This window comes from Aphelocoma coerulescens, chromosome 8 (assembly GCF_041296385.1).
Source record: "Aphelocoma coerulescens isolate FSJ_1873_10779 chromosome 8, UR_Acoe_1.0, whole genome shotgun sequence".
In the NCBI taxonomy this organism is placed as follows: domain Eukaryota; kingdom Metazoa; phylum Chordata; class Aves; order Passeriformes; family Corvidae; genus Aphelocoma; species Aphelocoma coerulescens.
The window spans coordinates 21,720,697-21,736,730 of record NC_091022.1 but is presented as its reverse complement, the minus strand read 5'-3'; the positions used below and the strand labels follow the sequence as shown (position 1 = coordinate 21,736,730).

Genomic DNA, 16,034 nt, shown 5'->3' with positions numbered 1-16,034 from the left:
TGTCACTCCCTTTGCCACAGCCACCAGGGGTTGCAGTAAGTCTTTGGCCTAGTATAGTCCAATAGAAAGTGGGGAACAGTGGGACAGGGGCACACCATGGTGCCACAATGGATATTTGGCATTACCTCCCATTTGCTTCAACCACTGCAAGCATAAGTAATTGTCCTGTGGAGCAAGTGCTCTGCTGGCACAGACCAGAAGAGTTGCATTTCCCAATAAACTCAGTCTCCCTAAGCATGGAGTGAATTTTACTCAGGTGATTTTTGAAGAGAAGAATGGCTGTGTAAAAATGCCAGCAGCTTAGCCCTCAAACCTGCTTATGTGAATTTAGTTTTCCTTCATTCTAAACATACTTGCATTTTTGTAACAGGCAACATTTCTGTGCATTCTGTCTTGATTTAAACATACATTTGCTCATCAACAAAATCCAAGTGCAAATGGAGATGAGTGGAGCCATGTGCTTCTTTCTGCACAGTGCAGCTCCAGCAGGTCGAGGTTGTTTGTGATTGTGCATAAACTGCTCAACTTCAGACCCCAGGGGACAAGTGCAACCCAGGGACTCACAAAAGGCAGCTTCTACTAATAACTTGAGTGCACACAGTAGCATGAGCTGTGGCTCAGACCATAGTCTGTAGTTAAGAAAGCGAAATAAAGAATCTTGATTAAGAGAAATAAACAATCTCAACTCAAGAGAAATCAAGAGAATATGTATTTCTGGAAACAGAAGGATTAGAGAAGAGAGTGGAGAAGGAAAAAAGACTGGAATTGGGCTTTACTGTTCTGTGAACGGTTTGCACCGAGACCAAAATTCATACCTGAAGAGTCAGTGCAACCTGCAGAAGCCCAGTAGCTGTAAGAAATTTAGCTACCAATTCGTGCTCTCTACAGGGGATGCCATTCAGATTGAAAAGATTAGCACAGGTTTGAGAATGCATGAGAATCAGCTTGAAATAATATATATGTGCAATATATAGGCTGGAGGGCAGAGTTTACGATTATAATTCTTTAGTCTTGTTTCTCTTCTGTGTGCTTTGCGGCAAGCTGAACCTCTATGATCACCCTTGATAAACAGGAATTCTGATTTTCTTCTCTAAGCTCAGCAGCAGAGGCATCTGAAGGAGCATTCTCTGACTGAGTGAAATGACTTCCTTCTCTTGTTGTCTGAGTTCACAACTGAACTGAGATGCATCAAAGTCAGGTCAAGGAATCAGAAATAAGGAAACTACAGAAGCCTGGACAGCAGAATTAAATTTTCTTAGGCTGCTGCCTTTTTTCCCCCCTTTGTTTCAGGTTTCCATGACTGTATTGAATAGACCAAAGAAAGAAAGGAAGCAAATTTTTTAAAATGTACATAACACAAAGATTGGAAATATATCTACAAATTAAATACCCAAGCAGATGCCTCAGGTATTTCAGTACTTGTAGTAACAGATTAGTCCTTATTTCTAATGTTGGTTTTGCCTGTCTTGCCCAAAATCGTAAATAGTAAGTCAAATAGTTTTGGTGGTTTTTTAATTAGATGCAGTTAAATACAAAACCATCATTTCTCTACTACCTTCTGTGATCATTCAGAAGTGTCCTTCCCGTCTTTTTTTTGATGCCATTTTGACATGGGATTTATTAATCGTTACATGTCTTTTTAAATCAGATTGTGGGGAGAGAGTCTCATGGGCTAGTTTGTGACCTAGGAGTAGCCTTTACTGCAGGTTTACAGCCAGCTCAACTGAAATGGACTCTTGTCCCTGTGTTCCATTGGTGCAGTATTAATATAAACAAAAAGCTAATATTTCTGGAGATGGATTGAACAGTGTGCCACTCAACTGCAGTTTATTTTCAGGATTCACAGTAAGGATGATCTACCAAGAGTTTGGGCTGGCAGGAGTGCATCACTTCTCCATACCCAGGTACATCTTGCTGGGCACAGTCCCTGCCTGAATCTGGAACGTGGTCTGTGCTGTTCATAATGCATTCCACTTGTTTAAGCTTTGCATAAAACTATACATGATGGACAATAAAACATCTGTCCATGTATAAATGTTTTACTTTTCAGAATGACCTGAAGCACGATGTGTGAGGCAGCCTGCTCACTGCTAGAGGGGCATGGCTGTTTATTATTAGATGTCCTGCACCATTATGGAGTGCAGAGCAAGCACATGTGTGTACACACACACAGAGACACGTACAAAAGAATGAATAATTATGATAAATGGCTGCCTAACAGGTATCTTTATAATGCAGAAATAGCAACCATTTTTACCAGGTGAAATCAATTCTCTGTGCTTGCATCTTCTTTGCTCTTCTTGTGCTATTTTTTCTGCAGAAAGTATGTAATGAAATAATTAGCAACAAAGCACCATGTCTTAGAGAAAACAGAAATAAATCCAGGCTAGGGCTGATATTCTTCAAGATTTAGAGTCTTGCCCTTCTCCTGTACCAAATATACTTCCTTTTCTCCTCTCAAAAAACCAGCTCTCTGGCAAGAGAAGTGTATGTGCTCCTCAGGGGAGAGGTGAGAGCCTTGCTGTTCTCTCAGTGATGGGTGCATTTTTCTGTCAACTCATTCCAATCTGTCATTTACAAATCTACATCTGATGTGAAGAGGAAGGCATAGACCAAAACCATGACTTGGGGAATGTGGGTGTTTAATTTGGCAAAGCAGAAGAGTTTTTCAGCAGCTGTACTCAGAGATGCTTCCTCAGGGGAAAAAAAAAAAAAAAAAAAAAAAAAAAAGAAGGGAAGCTTCAGTCAACATAAGTACAATGGCAGCATTAATTTGGTTAGTACAGAATTGCATAGTGGATCACCAGTATGCACTGGCAGATAAATTTCCCATATTTTTAGTTGTAAGGATATATACCATGATTCAGCAATGCAAAAACCCAGAGAAACCCAGGGAGAAAAAGAGCTGGTTGTCTTGAACAAGGGAGTGCAGAGGGGATGTGTACGTTCTACCCTCATTCCCGAGGACCTGTCACAGATGAGGCTGACACAGGGCATGGGACAGAGTGCCAGGCAAAACCAGAGTACCCTGACCCCCTCCCAGAGGATTAATGGTCTCTTGATGCACCACAGATACAAATAAGTACCAGAGACAATTCTACCTGAACACAGTCTAAGTCAATCCTGGCATAGTTTTGAAAATACTTTTGTTTATTTTGAATCATTTTTAAAAAACCTTTTGGTGGAAGGGCATCTCACATTATAAAGCCTCTGCTCTTTGGATTATAGGTCTCTTTGTTTAGACCAATACTCTTATTTATACTTATCTATTAATCAAGAGGCCTGACAAGCTGCTGCAAATAAAGCTGCTGCTGATTCAGTTGTTTGGTAGGAGAGTCATCTGAGGATTAATTCTATAAACAACCTTTATGAAAAGATACAATTTTTGTCAATTAATTGGCCTGGAGAATTTTGTCATTTCAATCTGTCATTGTTGAATTTTACTTTAGTGCAATATTTTGAAATTAAGTCAAAAAGGAAAAGTGTCTATCTAATGCTTTTGGCAAGCTCTCTGTTAATTAATAGCTTTTTGAAGTACTGAATTTCCCCGCTTTTTATCTTAATTAACACTCTTAATTGACCTTCTGTGATCTCTAGTTTCTTCCAAAAGAATTTAAAAATAGGCTTCTAAGTTCTTTTCTGCAGTCAGATTGACATGCAATTGCTTGTCTACACATCTTTGCCTTCACAAGCGTTTTTTTCATTTTTATTTTTTACCACTGCAGTCCCCACTGGAAATTACAGTCCATTGAACCATAGAGCTAAAATTGATTGTGCACATAAAAAATCCTGGAACAATTGAATGAAGAAAAGAACTTCCTGGAATTCTCTGGTGAAATCAGAACTCAAGTGACAACAAAACTTTTACCCGGTTTGAACTCACCTGCCCTGGATCACTGAGGAAATATTTTATGTTCCTCCATTTGCTCCCAATGACAGAAGGAATTAGCTTTTCCTTCATTTAGCCTACATCAAAGCATGGTTATAGATGTCAAAGAAGATGAATTTCAGTTGCCAACATTTTTTTTGGGTGCATTCTCTGTTCCATCTTCTTTATATCAATTTCTTACTCTTTTTGTTAAAAAGTGGAAAGTTAAAGCTAAAGAGCCCTAATTTCTTTTATTTTAAGTTAATTTTTAATTAAAGCTTTATGTATCACATATTACAATTCTAGCAATCCTAAAAGTGCCTTTTACCATTTTCTTCTAAAATACAGAATGCAAGTGCCTTTTGTAATGTTGTGAGAAACTGTTGTCCGTTCTTTCTGCTGGAGCTTATGGAAGGCATTACTAAAAATGCAATTCTATGTTTTGAGACTTGAAACTTTCAACTATTAATCTTGGAGCTTACTTTTATATTCTGAGATTAAATAATGACATTTTAAGCACTTAAACCTTCACTAAGAGCAAGATAAGCAAGCATATACTTCATTTCAAGCATTTTAACTAAGATGATTCCACTGGTCTTTTCATGTTCATTCACTGGTCTTTAATGTTAAGCATATGCCTATGTACTTTTCTGAAATGGCAGATGGTATTTAGCCAAGTTAATTACAACCAATAACTAACATTTCTTTAAGAATCCCTAATAAAGTAGGAAGTATGCAAAATAGGCTTTCATTTTTAAGATAAACCAAGTAACTTTTTGTGAGCATTGCCTTTTTATTGCTGCATTCAGCTGTAAATCATGTCTTGAAAGCAAAGCCATCTCTTAAAAAGTGTTTTTTGAAAAATAGTGCACTATCTTCTCCTGAGCTGTTGAGACAATTTCCTGTCTAGATCTGGTACCCCATTAATTTTAGACTATTAAAAAAAAAGTCACTTTGATCCATAGGAAACAATTTTGGGATTGTTGCACACACATATATCACAATAGATCTGCCTGCTGTAGTTCTACAGATGATATTTAACAATCTCCTGTTTACCCTATTTTGGGATTAATATCCTCATTCCCCCACATTTGTGCAGTAACATAGCCTTATGCTATAGCCTTATCCTCCTAGAAATGGAGGATTTTTTTCTTTCAATGTGTAAAATTTGAAATTTGAGTGCAATTACAGTAACAAGAGGAACTCTTTCTCTAATGAGTCTCAAAAGCCCCTGACCAAGAAACATGTAAAACTCTCCTGTAGAGAGGGAAATTGAGTGCACAGTGTTAGCATAATAGTAAGGACTGAGACATTGCTTTGCACTACAGTTTTATGGGATGATATTTTAAAAGGTATTCAGAGATTTATGGCTTTTTAGGGACAGCTAAAATTGTTTTCACATTTCTAATATTGCTTTCATTAGAATTTTGAAAGTATGTTTATGGTATCAGATTGAATTCTAAGGTGTTACCAAATAATCCAGAATCCCCACTGCTTAAGTATATTCCCTTGTATTCTTGTGTATCTTCAGAGGAAAAAATGGGATTGATGTAAGTGCTTTGGTTTAAAGTATATAATCTGTATTCTGTCATGTACTTCATCTCCCAGGGAAGGTACCTAGGAACTCACTGCTGTTTTTATTTATCCTGCCAGTGCAGTATATAGATGAGAGGACTAAGGTCCAATGGTGTTAAAACAAGACATGAAATATTGATTAATTCCTTTTTTAAATTCCTTTTTCCTCCTGAGTATAGAAAATTTCAGATGCTACTGTCAATATAGTGCTGTCCAATAAACCTCCATTATTGGAAGGGTCCTGATCTTCATCGTGTTCTTGTAAATGGTTATTATGATCCTAAAATGCTTTAAAAGCTCAAGGCCAGTGTTTTCCTGGTGCAAGTGCTGAAAGCAAGTTAGAAGCAATGCAGCCTTTTATCATGGCAGAATGTTACTCTGAAATAACACGAATTGGATTGGGAATTCTCCCTGCTAGACAGTTGCAGAACATTCTGGTTGAAGAGATGAAGATCCTGATGGGGCAGATAAACAGATGTACAGTTTCATGGCTATAAAAGTGTCAAAAAAAGAAGCACAATTACAGTTGGTATCCACCTAATGAAACATGGGTGTTTGACACCCTGCCTTTGGTTCCCACTTGTCCTTCTTCAGTTTAAGTTAACTCTTTTATTTATTGTTTCCAGTATGGTCCTCTACAAAAGCAGCTAAACAGATACTTAGCTGTTTCCCCAAGGAAAAGGACCTTTCAGGAAAGGTAGGGATAGAAGTTCACACCAGCTCACCCATAAAGGATGACATACATGCACAAGGAAGAGAATATTTAACTACTTTCAGTGTTCTTGGACTCAACTCTAGGAGTTGAGATATTTGTTTTTCACTAAAAAAAGCAAAGGTTTATTTAAACTGGAGTGCCCTGGAGTTTCTTTAGGAATGTAAAGCTCTTGGAGCTTTTCTTCTATCCATAATAAAAGGTATTAATCAGAGAAGGAATTTGAATCTCAGACTTGGATGTGCCAGGTAATTGTCATGATAAAGGTTGTACAACTACTTTTTCACCCATTGTCTTAAATAGTATTTAATTCGACTTGAGCAAGGAAGTAACACAGAATCTGTGCCAAAAGCCACTGATTGGTATATTTATTCAGGAGGAGGGAGGCAGGAGACCTTAGTACATTCTTGCTGTGAACCAGGAAGAAACACCTGAGATTGGTTCTTCTGTCTCACAGGGAAGTTGTGGCTTATAGGCTGGGTAAGTTGCTATAGGATTTTTTTTCCACATGAAAGTTTTATTCCTACCCCAGGATGAAAATGTTTTCAAAAGATTTTGTTGGTGGCAATAACTGATTTGCACAAAGGCTTACTTGGGAGTTCTTTTACAGCAAAACTGAATTGTGTGCAAACCTTAGGCTGCTTTAACTCAGGATGGAGAACAGACTGCTCCCTGCCATACCAAAAAGCTAAGAGCTTACAGGTGTGTCAGAAAGCTCATATATCACCTCCTCTGACTCACGCCCAGCTCTATTAAGGTGCTCTCTTAAGATGGTTTTACGAGTTTTCTGATAAATTTCTTTGGAAACTGGGCATTTTTAAATAATTTAAAGATAATTATTTTCACTGATTTTAGTCAAACTGAAAGCAATACATGCACAAAGCTGGACTTCAACCAGTTTGTAAGCAGCAAGGGCTGAGTGTGTTCTCACTACTCGTGAGGTTTGAAAGCAATGAGTCTTGCGTGCCCAGGTTATCTGGGTAGCTCTGTTGACTCCCAGTCCCCCATTGATAACATTTGTGTGAGCAGAGCAAACAGGATTTGGTTTGTGGTTAACAATTCATGTGTTTGCTCAGATAGCCAGTCTGTGAGCCAGATCCTTACACATGTAATTTTTCTCACTGCAGGTGCAGGTAATACTTTTGGGATGATTGAACATATCTAGTCATTTGAGCAAAGACTCTCAATCTGGGCACTATCCCCTTGTGGTTTAGTCTCTGCTGTATCATCTCAAAGAATGATAACACAAAATTATGTAAAGGGATGTGCACAGAATTTTGGTTTTCAGAACCTTATATTAGATGGTTTTGTACCAAAATATCCTCGGAAGTTTCATTACTGTGTGAATTTTCAGGTTGAGGATAGCCTACTGCAGATTAAGATTTTGCTTAATCTGCAGAACAGGATGGTGCCTACTGACGTGCACACACCACAAATTCTGACATTACTTTGTATTTTGGTAAACTTTATCTCATTTTACAAACTCCACTAATTGCTATCTTTCAGATGTGAAAATAATTATTTTCTGTCTTACGGGAGATACATTGTTTGACTTCAAATATTTAACATGGTATTTTTTTCTGTGGACAATAGCTGGAGGCCCCAAGCTAGGAAGAATGAGAGCATATCTATAAATAATTCAAAGTAATTGTGTGGTTTTGACAGATTGTCAAGCTGCTTAATGCCTTTTGTCCCAGGCAATAGATTGTATTTCTTTGATAAAATGTTGATAATTTCTCATTGCAATTTGTTTTGTGTATGTTGTATTTTTACAGAGTCCAGTCAGGTTCATATCTCAGCACGGGTTGGTTTACCTTAATTTTGGCTATGGATGCCTGCTATGGAATTCATGTCTATGGGATGATAAATGACACCTACTGCAAGTAAGATCATAGAAAATTATTTTCATGCGTCTACAGTTCTGATGTCTTGTCAAAATTTCACAATTGATTTTAATATCATAAATCCAAAAAATGGATCAGGCTGTCATTTCCCAGTGTTTTGCATTGATGCAACACTATTGTCAGCATATTCCCTCCTGATATGGCATTTGCTATGATAAAATAACAACATTTACAAAATCTAACATCAGATGTCATAAGGAACTATTTTTAATGAAAGATCTTTTGCAGTTTCTGAATTTGCTGGAAACAAAGTATGCTCATACTCTTTTGATAAAATGTACTTGCTTCCACTGCTAAAACAAATCTATAGAGGAAAAAACTAATATATTATTTTCTGAATACCAAATACACCTGGAAGTGAAATAAACTGATTAGCCCAGGATAGTTACCTGAAATTACATTTCACCACCATTGAGCAACCTACTTGAACTTTCTAGGTTATATATGGCTTGTTTTGAGTAGTAGAGGTTTCTAATTAGATAATAAAACAAGTCCTGTGAGCTCTATCACCATAAACCGACATAAATTCCAACCAACTACTCTTGGTGACCTTACAGTGACAGTGGATTAATCCTGTTGTCAGAAGCATAACTCTAAACACAATTTTTAAAAGTCAAAGTTAAATACTTTAATCTACTGTGTATGGTAGAAAAATTTAAAATGAAACCACTCCTCATTCTTTCAGAAAAGCAGGAAATGTCATGATACTAGCACATACACAGCTACTGTATCTAAGCTGGTTCAAGTCCTGCATGTAACCAATCCAGTGGGTCATGAGCTCCTAAAGTCAAATCTTTGTGCAGATTCTCACTCCACGTTCTGTGTCACTTCAGTGTGAGACTCATTCTTGGCAGAACCTAAAAAAACCTCACAAACAGAATTTGAGTCACAGCTGTTTAATTAGGATATCCTAACATTAGAGGCTGACTTTTTAGAACTTGCAGATCTCACTGATTGAGTCATCCAGATGGAATGAACAGAATTAACATATGTTGTTCTTTGTTTATGAAAACACACAGTAGGCACCCTGAGATGAGGGGTGACAGGACTAAGGTTGTCCTCAGAGAGCTCAGCCAAGCTGGCATTGCCAGTCAACAGCATGATAGCACTGTTGGCAGCAGAGAAGGATGGGTTTCCTTAAAGCTGTAATTCTGACTGGATTAGCTACTTATATTGGATATTACTCTTAAAACTGCCTTGTTCGGCCAGTTCAAGAACCGGTTTCAACAGCTGAGTTCTCCAATGAGAAGACTACTTAGGGAGGGAGGCTTGTGGGCTGAATTATCACAGGTTAAACAAAATGTGCAGTGCCCATAAGAGCCAGCCCATCAGCTTCTTACTGACTGATGAGGTCAGTGTATGCTGAGACATACACTGAGCTTCTTCTTTAGGTAAAATTCCTAGAAACCATGATGTAGTAAAAGCCCTTATACAGTTTAGCAAAGGAGTTCAAGTGGTGACATATGGAAAGCATTTCAGATCATTCATAGAATTGTTTAGGTTGGAAAAGACCTTTAAGAGCATGGAGTTCAATCGTTAACCCAGCACTGCCAAGTCTGCACTAAACCACGTCCCAAATGCCACATTTGCACATCTTTTAAATACATCCGGGGTGGTGAGTCAACCCCTTCCCTGGGCAGCCTGTTCCAGTGCTTGACAACCCTTTTGGTTAAGAAATTTTTCCAGCTATCCAGTCTGAACCTCCCATGGTGCAGCTTGAGGCAATTTCCTCATGTCCTGTCACTTGTTGCCTGAGGGAAGAGACCAACCTCCTCCTTCTTACAACTCCCTTTCAAGCAGCTGTAAAGAGTGATAAGGTCCCTCCTGAGCCTCCTCTCCAGGCTGAACACCCCCAGCTCCCTCAGCTGTTCCTCATGGGACTTGTGCTCCAGACCCTTCACTGGCTCCATTGCCCTTTTCTAGACTCACTCAATGTCTGTGTTGTAGTGAGAGGCACAAAACTGAATGCAGGATTCGAGGTGTGGCCTCACTGGTGTCAAGTTACAGGGCACAATAACTGCCCTGCTCCTGCTGGGCACACTATTGCTGATCCAAGCCAGGATGCTTGTATCCTGTATTCAGGTACATTACATATTTATGTTTTTCTTGAAAATAGTACTTAAGTATGTCTTTTTTTTTCCCTAGGTCAGAAGACTTCCGTAAAGTTCCCTACCACTATTATGAGCCAGGAAGAGATGAGTGTGAGGAATACTTTCTCCATGAAAATGCTCCATATGGAGGCCATAGGTTTATCACGGAAAAGAAAGTATTTGCTAAATGGGCGAAGAAGCACACAATAATATTTACACATCCCAACTGGACAGTGTCTTGATACTGGTTTACTTAACTCTCCTTTAACAGCATATTACAAAAATGTCTCCGTTTACAATAGTTTTGCTTACATCTGGCTGGCCTTTCTCAGCCTAGGTAACACTAAACTAAAAACCAGAAGACAAAGAGGGTGATGGTTCAGCTGTTAAGCAAAATTAGTCATCTGTGGAAGGCAGACACATTGTTTGTTATTTCTTAGGGTTTTAATCCACACTATGCACTTTAACTGGATTTTACTTCAAGACAGGAGCAGTTAAAGACAGACAAGATTTTCTGTATATACAGGTGCACACAGAGAACACACACAGAGAACTTGGTGGTCCTTTGAAAATTGTCCATCATCTCAGATATTTTAAATTATTATTTGCAGATCATTTGCTGTACTGAAGCACTAGTTCCATTTGTGGTATCAGTAGATCAACAAGAGAAATGTAAGGGAAAATACAGACCTCAATTTCATGAGTGAGTAAATTTTAAAAAACACCTGAATATATTGATACACTATATTGTGAGCACTTGCATATGTGGTAAAATTAGAGATGAGCTAAGCATGGTTCTTGAACTGCACCCAACTCTTGAATGAGAAGATATTACCTACTTGATTCTCCTGATTAATTCATAACTTCTGAAATGCAGCTTCCTTCCGGCCTGTTCAGGCTGCACCATCTGGGACGATGTAGTTCGTACTTCTTGAAGCTGTTGTCCCACAGTTCAGCTCCAGCAGAATGACACTTGGCAAAGATGTGTTCTGCAGCCCATTAAGAACCTTTGGCTGTTGTACCAAGCCTGCTGTCAGTACCCAAGCTGGTGAGTGTAAAGTTGTCTCATTCATGAATATCTCCATTTATTCCACTTGTGCCTTTGACTTGCTCCAACATCCAAATAACAGCATTTTGACAGTATTTCCCATGCAGCCATCATAATTTATTTTAGATCTCCAGTTTCTCCATCTTTAAAAACAAGGATAGTGTCTGTCTACCTCACAAGGGAGTTGTGAGGACTAATTTAATTTAATTTAAGCACTTTCCTGATGAAGAATGCTACATATCATTTATTCTTAACACAAAAACAATGGTACCTGTCATTTATTCTTGTCTGTTGGGTATTTGAAGAAAGTGACAGTGTGTCTGGATCTGACGGCAAATTGTTCTGTGCATCCGCTTTCCTGCTGAGGATAATTTGTAATACTGAGTTCTATCAGCTTGCATTGCTTCAGATGAAGTTGAAAGAAATCCCCATCTCACAGTATTATCTGCATATTAAAATGCAGTTCAAGAATCTTAAAATACACTCATCTCTAGTTTAAATATGTATTTCCAAGCTTACTGTCATGGAAAGTTTTCAACTGCAGCAGACTCATTTGTAAAATGACCATAATTCAACTACACATGTGAGTTTTATTTAACTGTATTTAAACTAATGCTTTAAGTTTAGAATGTGTCCTATGAATATTTTAACATCTGGAATGTCAGATTCAACACTGTAATAGCCAATACTGTGAACACTTGAAGAAATTACGTGTGGAACATGTCACACAGGGTTTACTCACACTACTTAAACATTAAGCAACAGGAAACTTTGTATGCTTTTGTAAATCAAGAAAAGGGGAAAGTAAAAAGCTATTTTTACATGTAAGTATTTGTATACTGACTATTTCCTATTGTATATTTGTATATATAAATCTATATTTTATATGTTCATTGCATATATATTCTCTCATCAGCAGCTCCAACTCTTAGGATGGGGAGGAAATCTCTTCACCAGTATTCCTCCTCCTGATCATTGGTTTCTTGTTCCTGTTGGTGGGTGATTCCAGGGTATCATCTCTGTTGCCCTTTCTATTTCCTACCGTAAATGCAGCTCTCTGATTTTATTTTTTAATATAGCTCAGCTTTCACTGCTTACTTTAGTACTCTAAGTATTCGTTCTGGTTGTCAGACAAAGGCTGGGGCCATGCTTATGATCTTGGACAAACATCTCTATTCAAATACAGGCTTTGTCCCAGACCTCTTGCATGACTATGTCACACCTTCCTGTTTGGAAAAGGGGAACAACAGTATTTTCCTACTCCCTTTCTTGACTGACTTTCTTGAAAGCTGTTGAGATGAATATTCCCGTTTTCAACTTATTTCTATATTTCTTTGAAGAAGAGGTGCCCAAAGTGTCTGAAAACTACAGGCTGTGATATACAGGTAATTAAAAGTGGCTGTTTCTTGTCCCTGGAGTTTAAAATCAGTTGTAGGCTGATACAGCATGGGATGAAATCAAAAGGTGAAAAAGGGTCATGGTTGGATGAAGAGCTGTAGTAGCAAAACCAGATTTCTCACCATATGCATCTTTTCAGTTCAGATGGGTGTCTGGATATATGGAAAGCTAATAAAAAATTGTAATGCAGGATTTGAAGAATGCAGAAGTAGGGAGAATGTTCCACACATATTGTACAGGGCAGCCTGGGAAATTCTATCATTCCCTTGAGGGAAGAGGAACTGAAAAGAGGAACATCAGCCAATTGAACTGGTGTTTAGAAGGTTTCTGGGTTAATAGAAAACTGCTATGAAAGCGCTGCACATGGAAATTGTTTGGGCTGGACAGACTTATATGGAAGTGTCCTCATGAAGCAGAGCGTTTCTCCCCCCAGTGTTTCTCCCTTGTTCACGTGCAAGGTGGTTTTAAAGCCTCAGAAAGTTTCTAAGATAATTAATACTTGCCAATTCACCATAAACGTGTTGTAAAAGATGTGCTTCATCCTGAAGCTCCTTGAAGAGTGCTTGCATGCTGCATGAAACAATATCACAAAGGATAGCTAAGAAAAGTACAGTTCTAAGAACATCTATATGTACACAAAATTGAGAACACAATTAGAGTTCAGTTGTCACAGAGCAAAGTGAAAGTGTTGCTCTGCTTGGATTTGCACTAAGAGCAGATCCCGCAGCAGGCTTCATTCATACTAGAGAAAATGAACATCAGTTCCCTTATTTAAATGAGCCTGTCTTTAGCATAAGTTAAATGCGTATTTACATGATTTTTATTTTATGAGTAAGGAACTGTGACCACTGTGTTAAAGATGATTCTACAAAGAAATTACTTGGTTGAAATCTGTTAAAAATCAGCTGTGGTACTAAAGAAAGAGTGTAGGACTTGGATGTGTATAAGGGACCTTGATGGTTCACCTTCTGGGAGCAGTTAAGACATCGGCTGAGAATCACTTATTAATTCTTTAAGATAAAACCTACTACAGTTTACCTGAATGTAATCATACCCTAATTGCTTATTCATACAAGCAGTCCTATTTTAATCAACTACTCATGTGTATAAAACAAGCAGGGAGTTTACCTGAGGTTTTTAAAGTGCATTTTCACATTGAGGCTAATAGAGAAATGCTCAAAAATAGTTTGGCATTTTTTTTGCCATCAGTGAGCTAAGAAGTCACCAAAAGTTTCTCTTAAAATTAGAGGGATTTAATAAACTTGTTGAAAAAAAAGAGGGGAAAAAAGGCATAAATGGCTTGGTTTCAATAAACATTTAAATTTTAATATAATTTCTGTTGCATTACCTTCTGACTTTTTTTTCAAAGTAGAGCAGAAATTTTCATTAAAAATATCTTTTTTTGACTGGCTAATTACTATTCATGGATAATTGACTGAATAAAATTAAGAAGTGTTGTTTTTTCTCTCCAAACTGACACAACAGACATGATCCCAACCTTTTCATCCCCATTAGATGTCCAGATCACATCCTTCTGCTTGTACCAAGGCCTCTTCTCAGAGAGAGAAAAATTAGTCTATACATCCAGCCAAATTCCCTTTCCATCTGGGCTGGGAGGCTCCATCTGCAGACTGCTCCTATCAGTTACATCAGTAAATGGGAAGAACTGATGGAGAGCTCTACTTAGGAGCAGATGGTGTTCCAACTTCTAAAAAATGCCCCTAAAGTGCTTTAGGCAAGGAGTACCCGTTGATCTCTCCTGGAAATACTTTACTAAAGTATTTAGTTTCTTCAAATGCCTTTAGCTCCTGTGTAGAATAATTGTCCTACTCTCTCTAGTAGGAATTATCAGCAATGGGAAAGCATGGCCTTTACAGGAAAAAATAGAGGCAAATTCTGTATTGTTAAATATTTCCACATAAACAACACCAGGGGTGAAGAAGTGCCTGACACAAATTATCTGAACACTCACTGATTCAGGAATCTCTGAGGACTCACTTCAAAACTAATGGAAGTGGCTTTGGCAAGTTCATGAATACTGCACCTGCCCCAGAATAAAATCTTTGCACTCCTGGGTGCTAAGGTGAGCAGTATTTTGGCTGGGAAGTGCCATGTGCACATAATGCTTTGCAGAATTAATAAAGAGAAGCCCATCCAACTCCTGGCAGGCTGGTGCTGATGGTCTTTCATTATTCACCTGCTTGTGGGCTGGACTGAGGTAGGACCTCGCACAAAGATAGCTGGCAGCAGAGCACAGATGCTCAACCAGGAGTCATGTCCAGGTAAGTAAGAATTAAATAAGTAATCCCTTGTGAATATAGATGGATATAGATGCCCGTAGTAAGTAGAAAATCAGAAGCACTTTATATATTGATGCTTATAATTTGCTGTCTTTTATCCTGCATGTATGTCAGAAATAGTGTGGTTTTAGTTGTGCTCAGGCAAGCCTGGCGTTTGTTCATGATGAACCACAAGAGTGAATCTCTGTGGTAGTACCACACAGGAGCTCTCTGTGGGCATTGTAATGTACTGTGAACAACAGTCATGTATTTACTAAAAAAAGTCCTGTTTTTCCTGACTATATTCAATTCCTTTGCGGAAGAAACGTTTTATTTTTATCAGATGTGTCCCATTCTGTTCCTTCTTTCCTGAGAGGATGCACAGGAATGGAACTTAACCACAGAGGAGTGAAGCCAGCCACCAGATACATAGGTATTTTTCTGGGTATTGCTGTGATGTATATAGCTAAAGTCACAGGGAAAGGGAAGTAAACCTTGTATAGCATAATCTACAGAAGTCTCGTGTGTCTGTTCTGGGTTAGTTTCCTAGGCAAACCCTCTAAAAGGGGTTGAAGGAGAAAGAGAAGGTCTCTCTCCATTGAAAGACAGGACTTCTGTGAAAACCGTAATCCTGTGTTTGGCACATCTGCGCCTGCTCCCCCAGCTTTTGCAGGTCCCCACCCAGCTGCAGCTTTGGGCCCTTTCCAGCCCCATTGGAGAAGAATTCTCCATCTGACTAATGCAGCCTGTGATCCACACAAAGCCTGCCCATCCTCCCCTTCTGTGGATCAGGAAAGTTTTGAATCTGCCCTGGGCGTGCAGAGTGTCAGAGCAGGGACACACTTTCCAGTCAGCAGCGTGATTTGCTTGGGCCACAGTCTCACCTGAGGTGCTGAACTCAGTTTCTTTGAATATGATAGGAAAGATAGCACTGGGTATTGTTATTATTTGTATGATTAACTCACAAAGAGTCACTATTTTATGGGTGTCTTAAACAGCTGATTTCATGTCTTTTTTTACACTGCTTTTGCTATTTCTGGGAATTCCTCAAAATATGCAGCAATCAGCATCTGCCTGCTGTTCTCATTTACTGGCTGTAAAGAGACTGTAAACTTGAACTAATGCATGTTCTTACCATGTATTATGCATGATAGGATGTT

At 38.5% G+C, this 16,034-nt stretch overlaps 1 protein-coding gene across 2 annotated transcripts in view; it reads left to right on the top strand.

Moving 5' to 3' along the window:
• The window catches only part of ST6GALNAC3 (ST6 N-acetylgalactosaminide alpha-2,6-sialyltransferase 3), a 220,182-nt gene extending 206,244 nt beyond the window's left edge, over positions 1 to 13,938 (top strand). The window contains exons 4-5 of one of the 2 annotated variants that reach the window (XM_069023243.1): positions 7,931 to 8,038; positions 10,205 to 13,938. In XM_069023243.1, coding sequence (XP_068879344.1) covers positions 7,931 to 8,038; positions 10,205 to 10,391 — 295 coding nt within the window. In that variant the 3' untranslated portion in view covers positions 10,392 to 13,938. Of the gene's footprint in view, positions 1 to 3,725; positions 3,884 to 7,930; positions 8,039 to 10,204 lie in introns of those variants that run through there. The other variant, XM_069023248.1, reaches the window with a different exon arrangement.
• Positions 13,939 to 16,034: the final 2,096 nt, after the last annotated feature.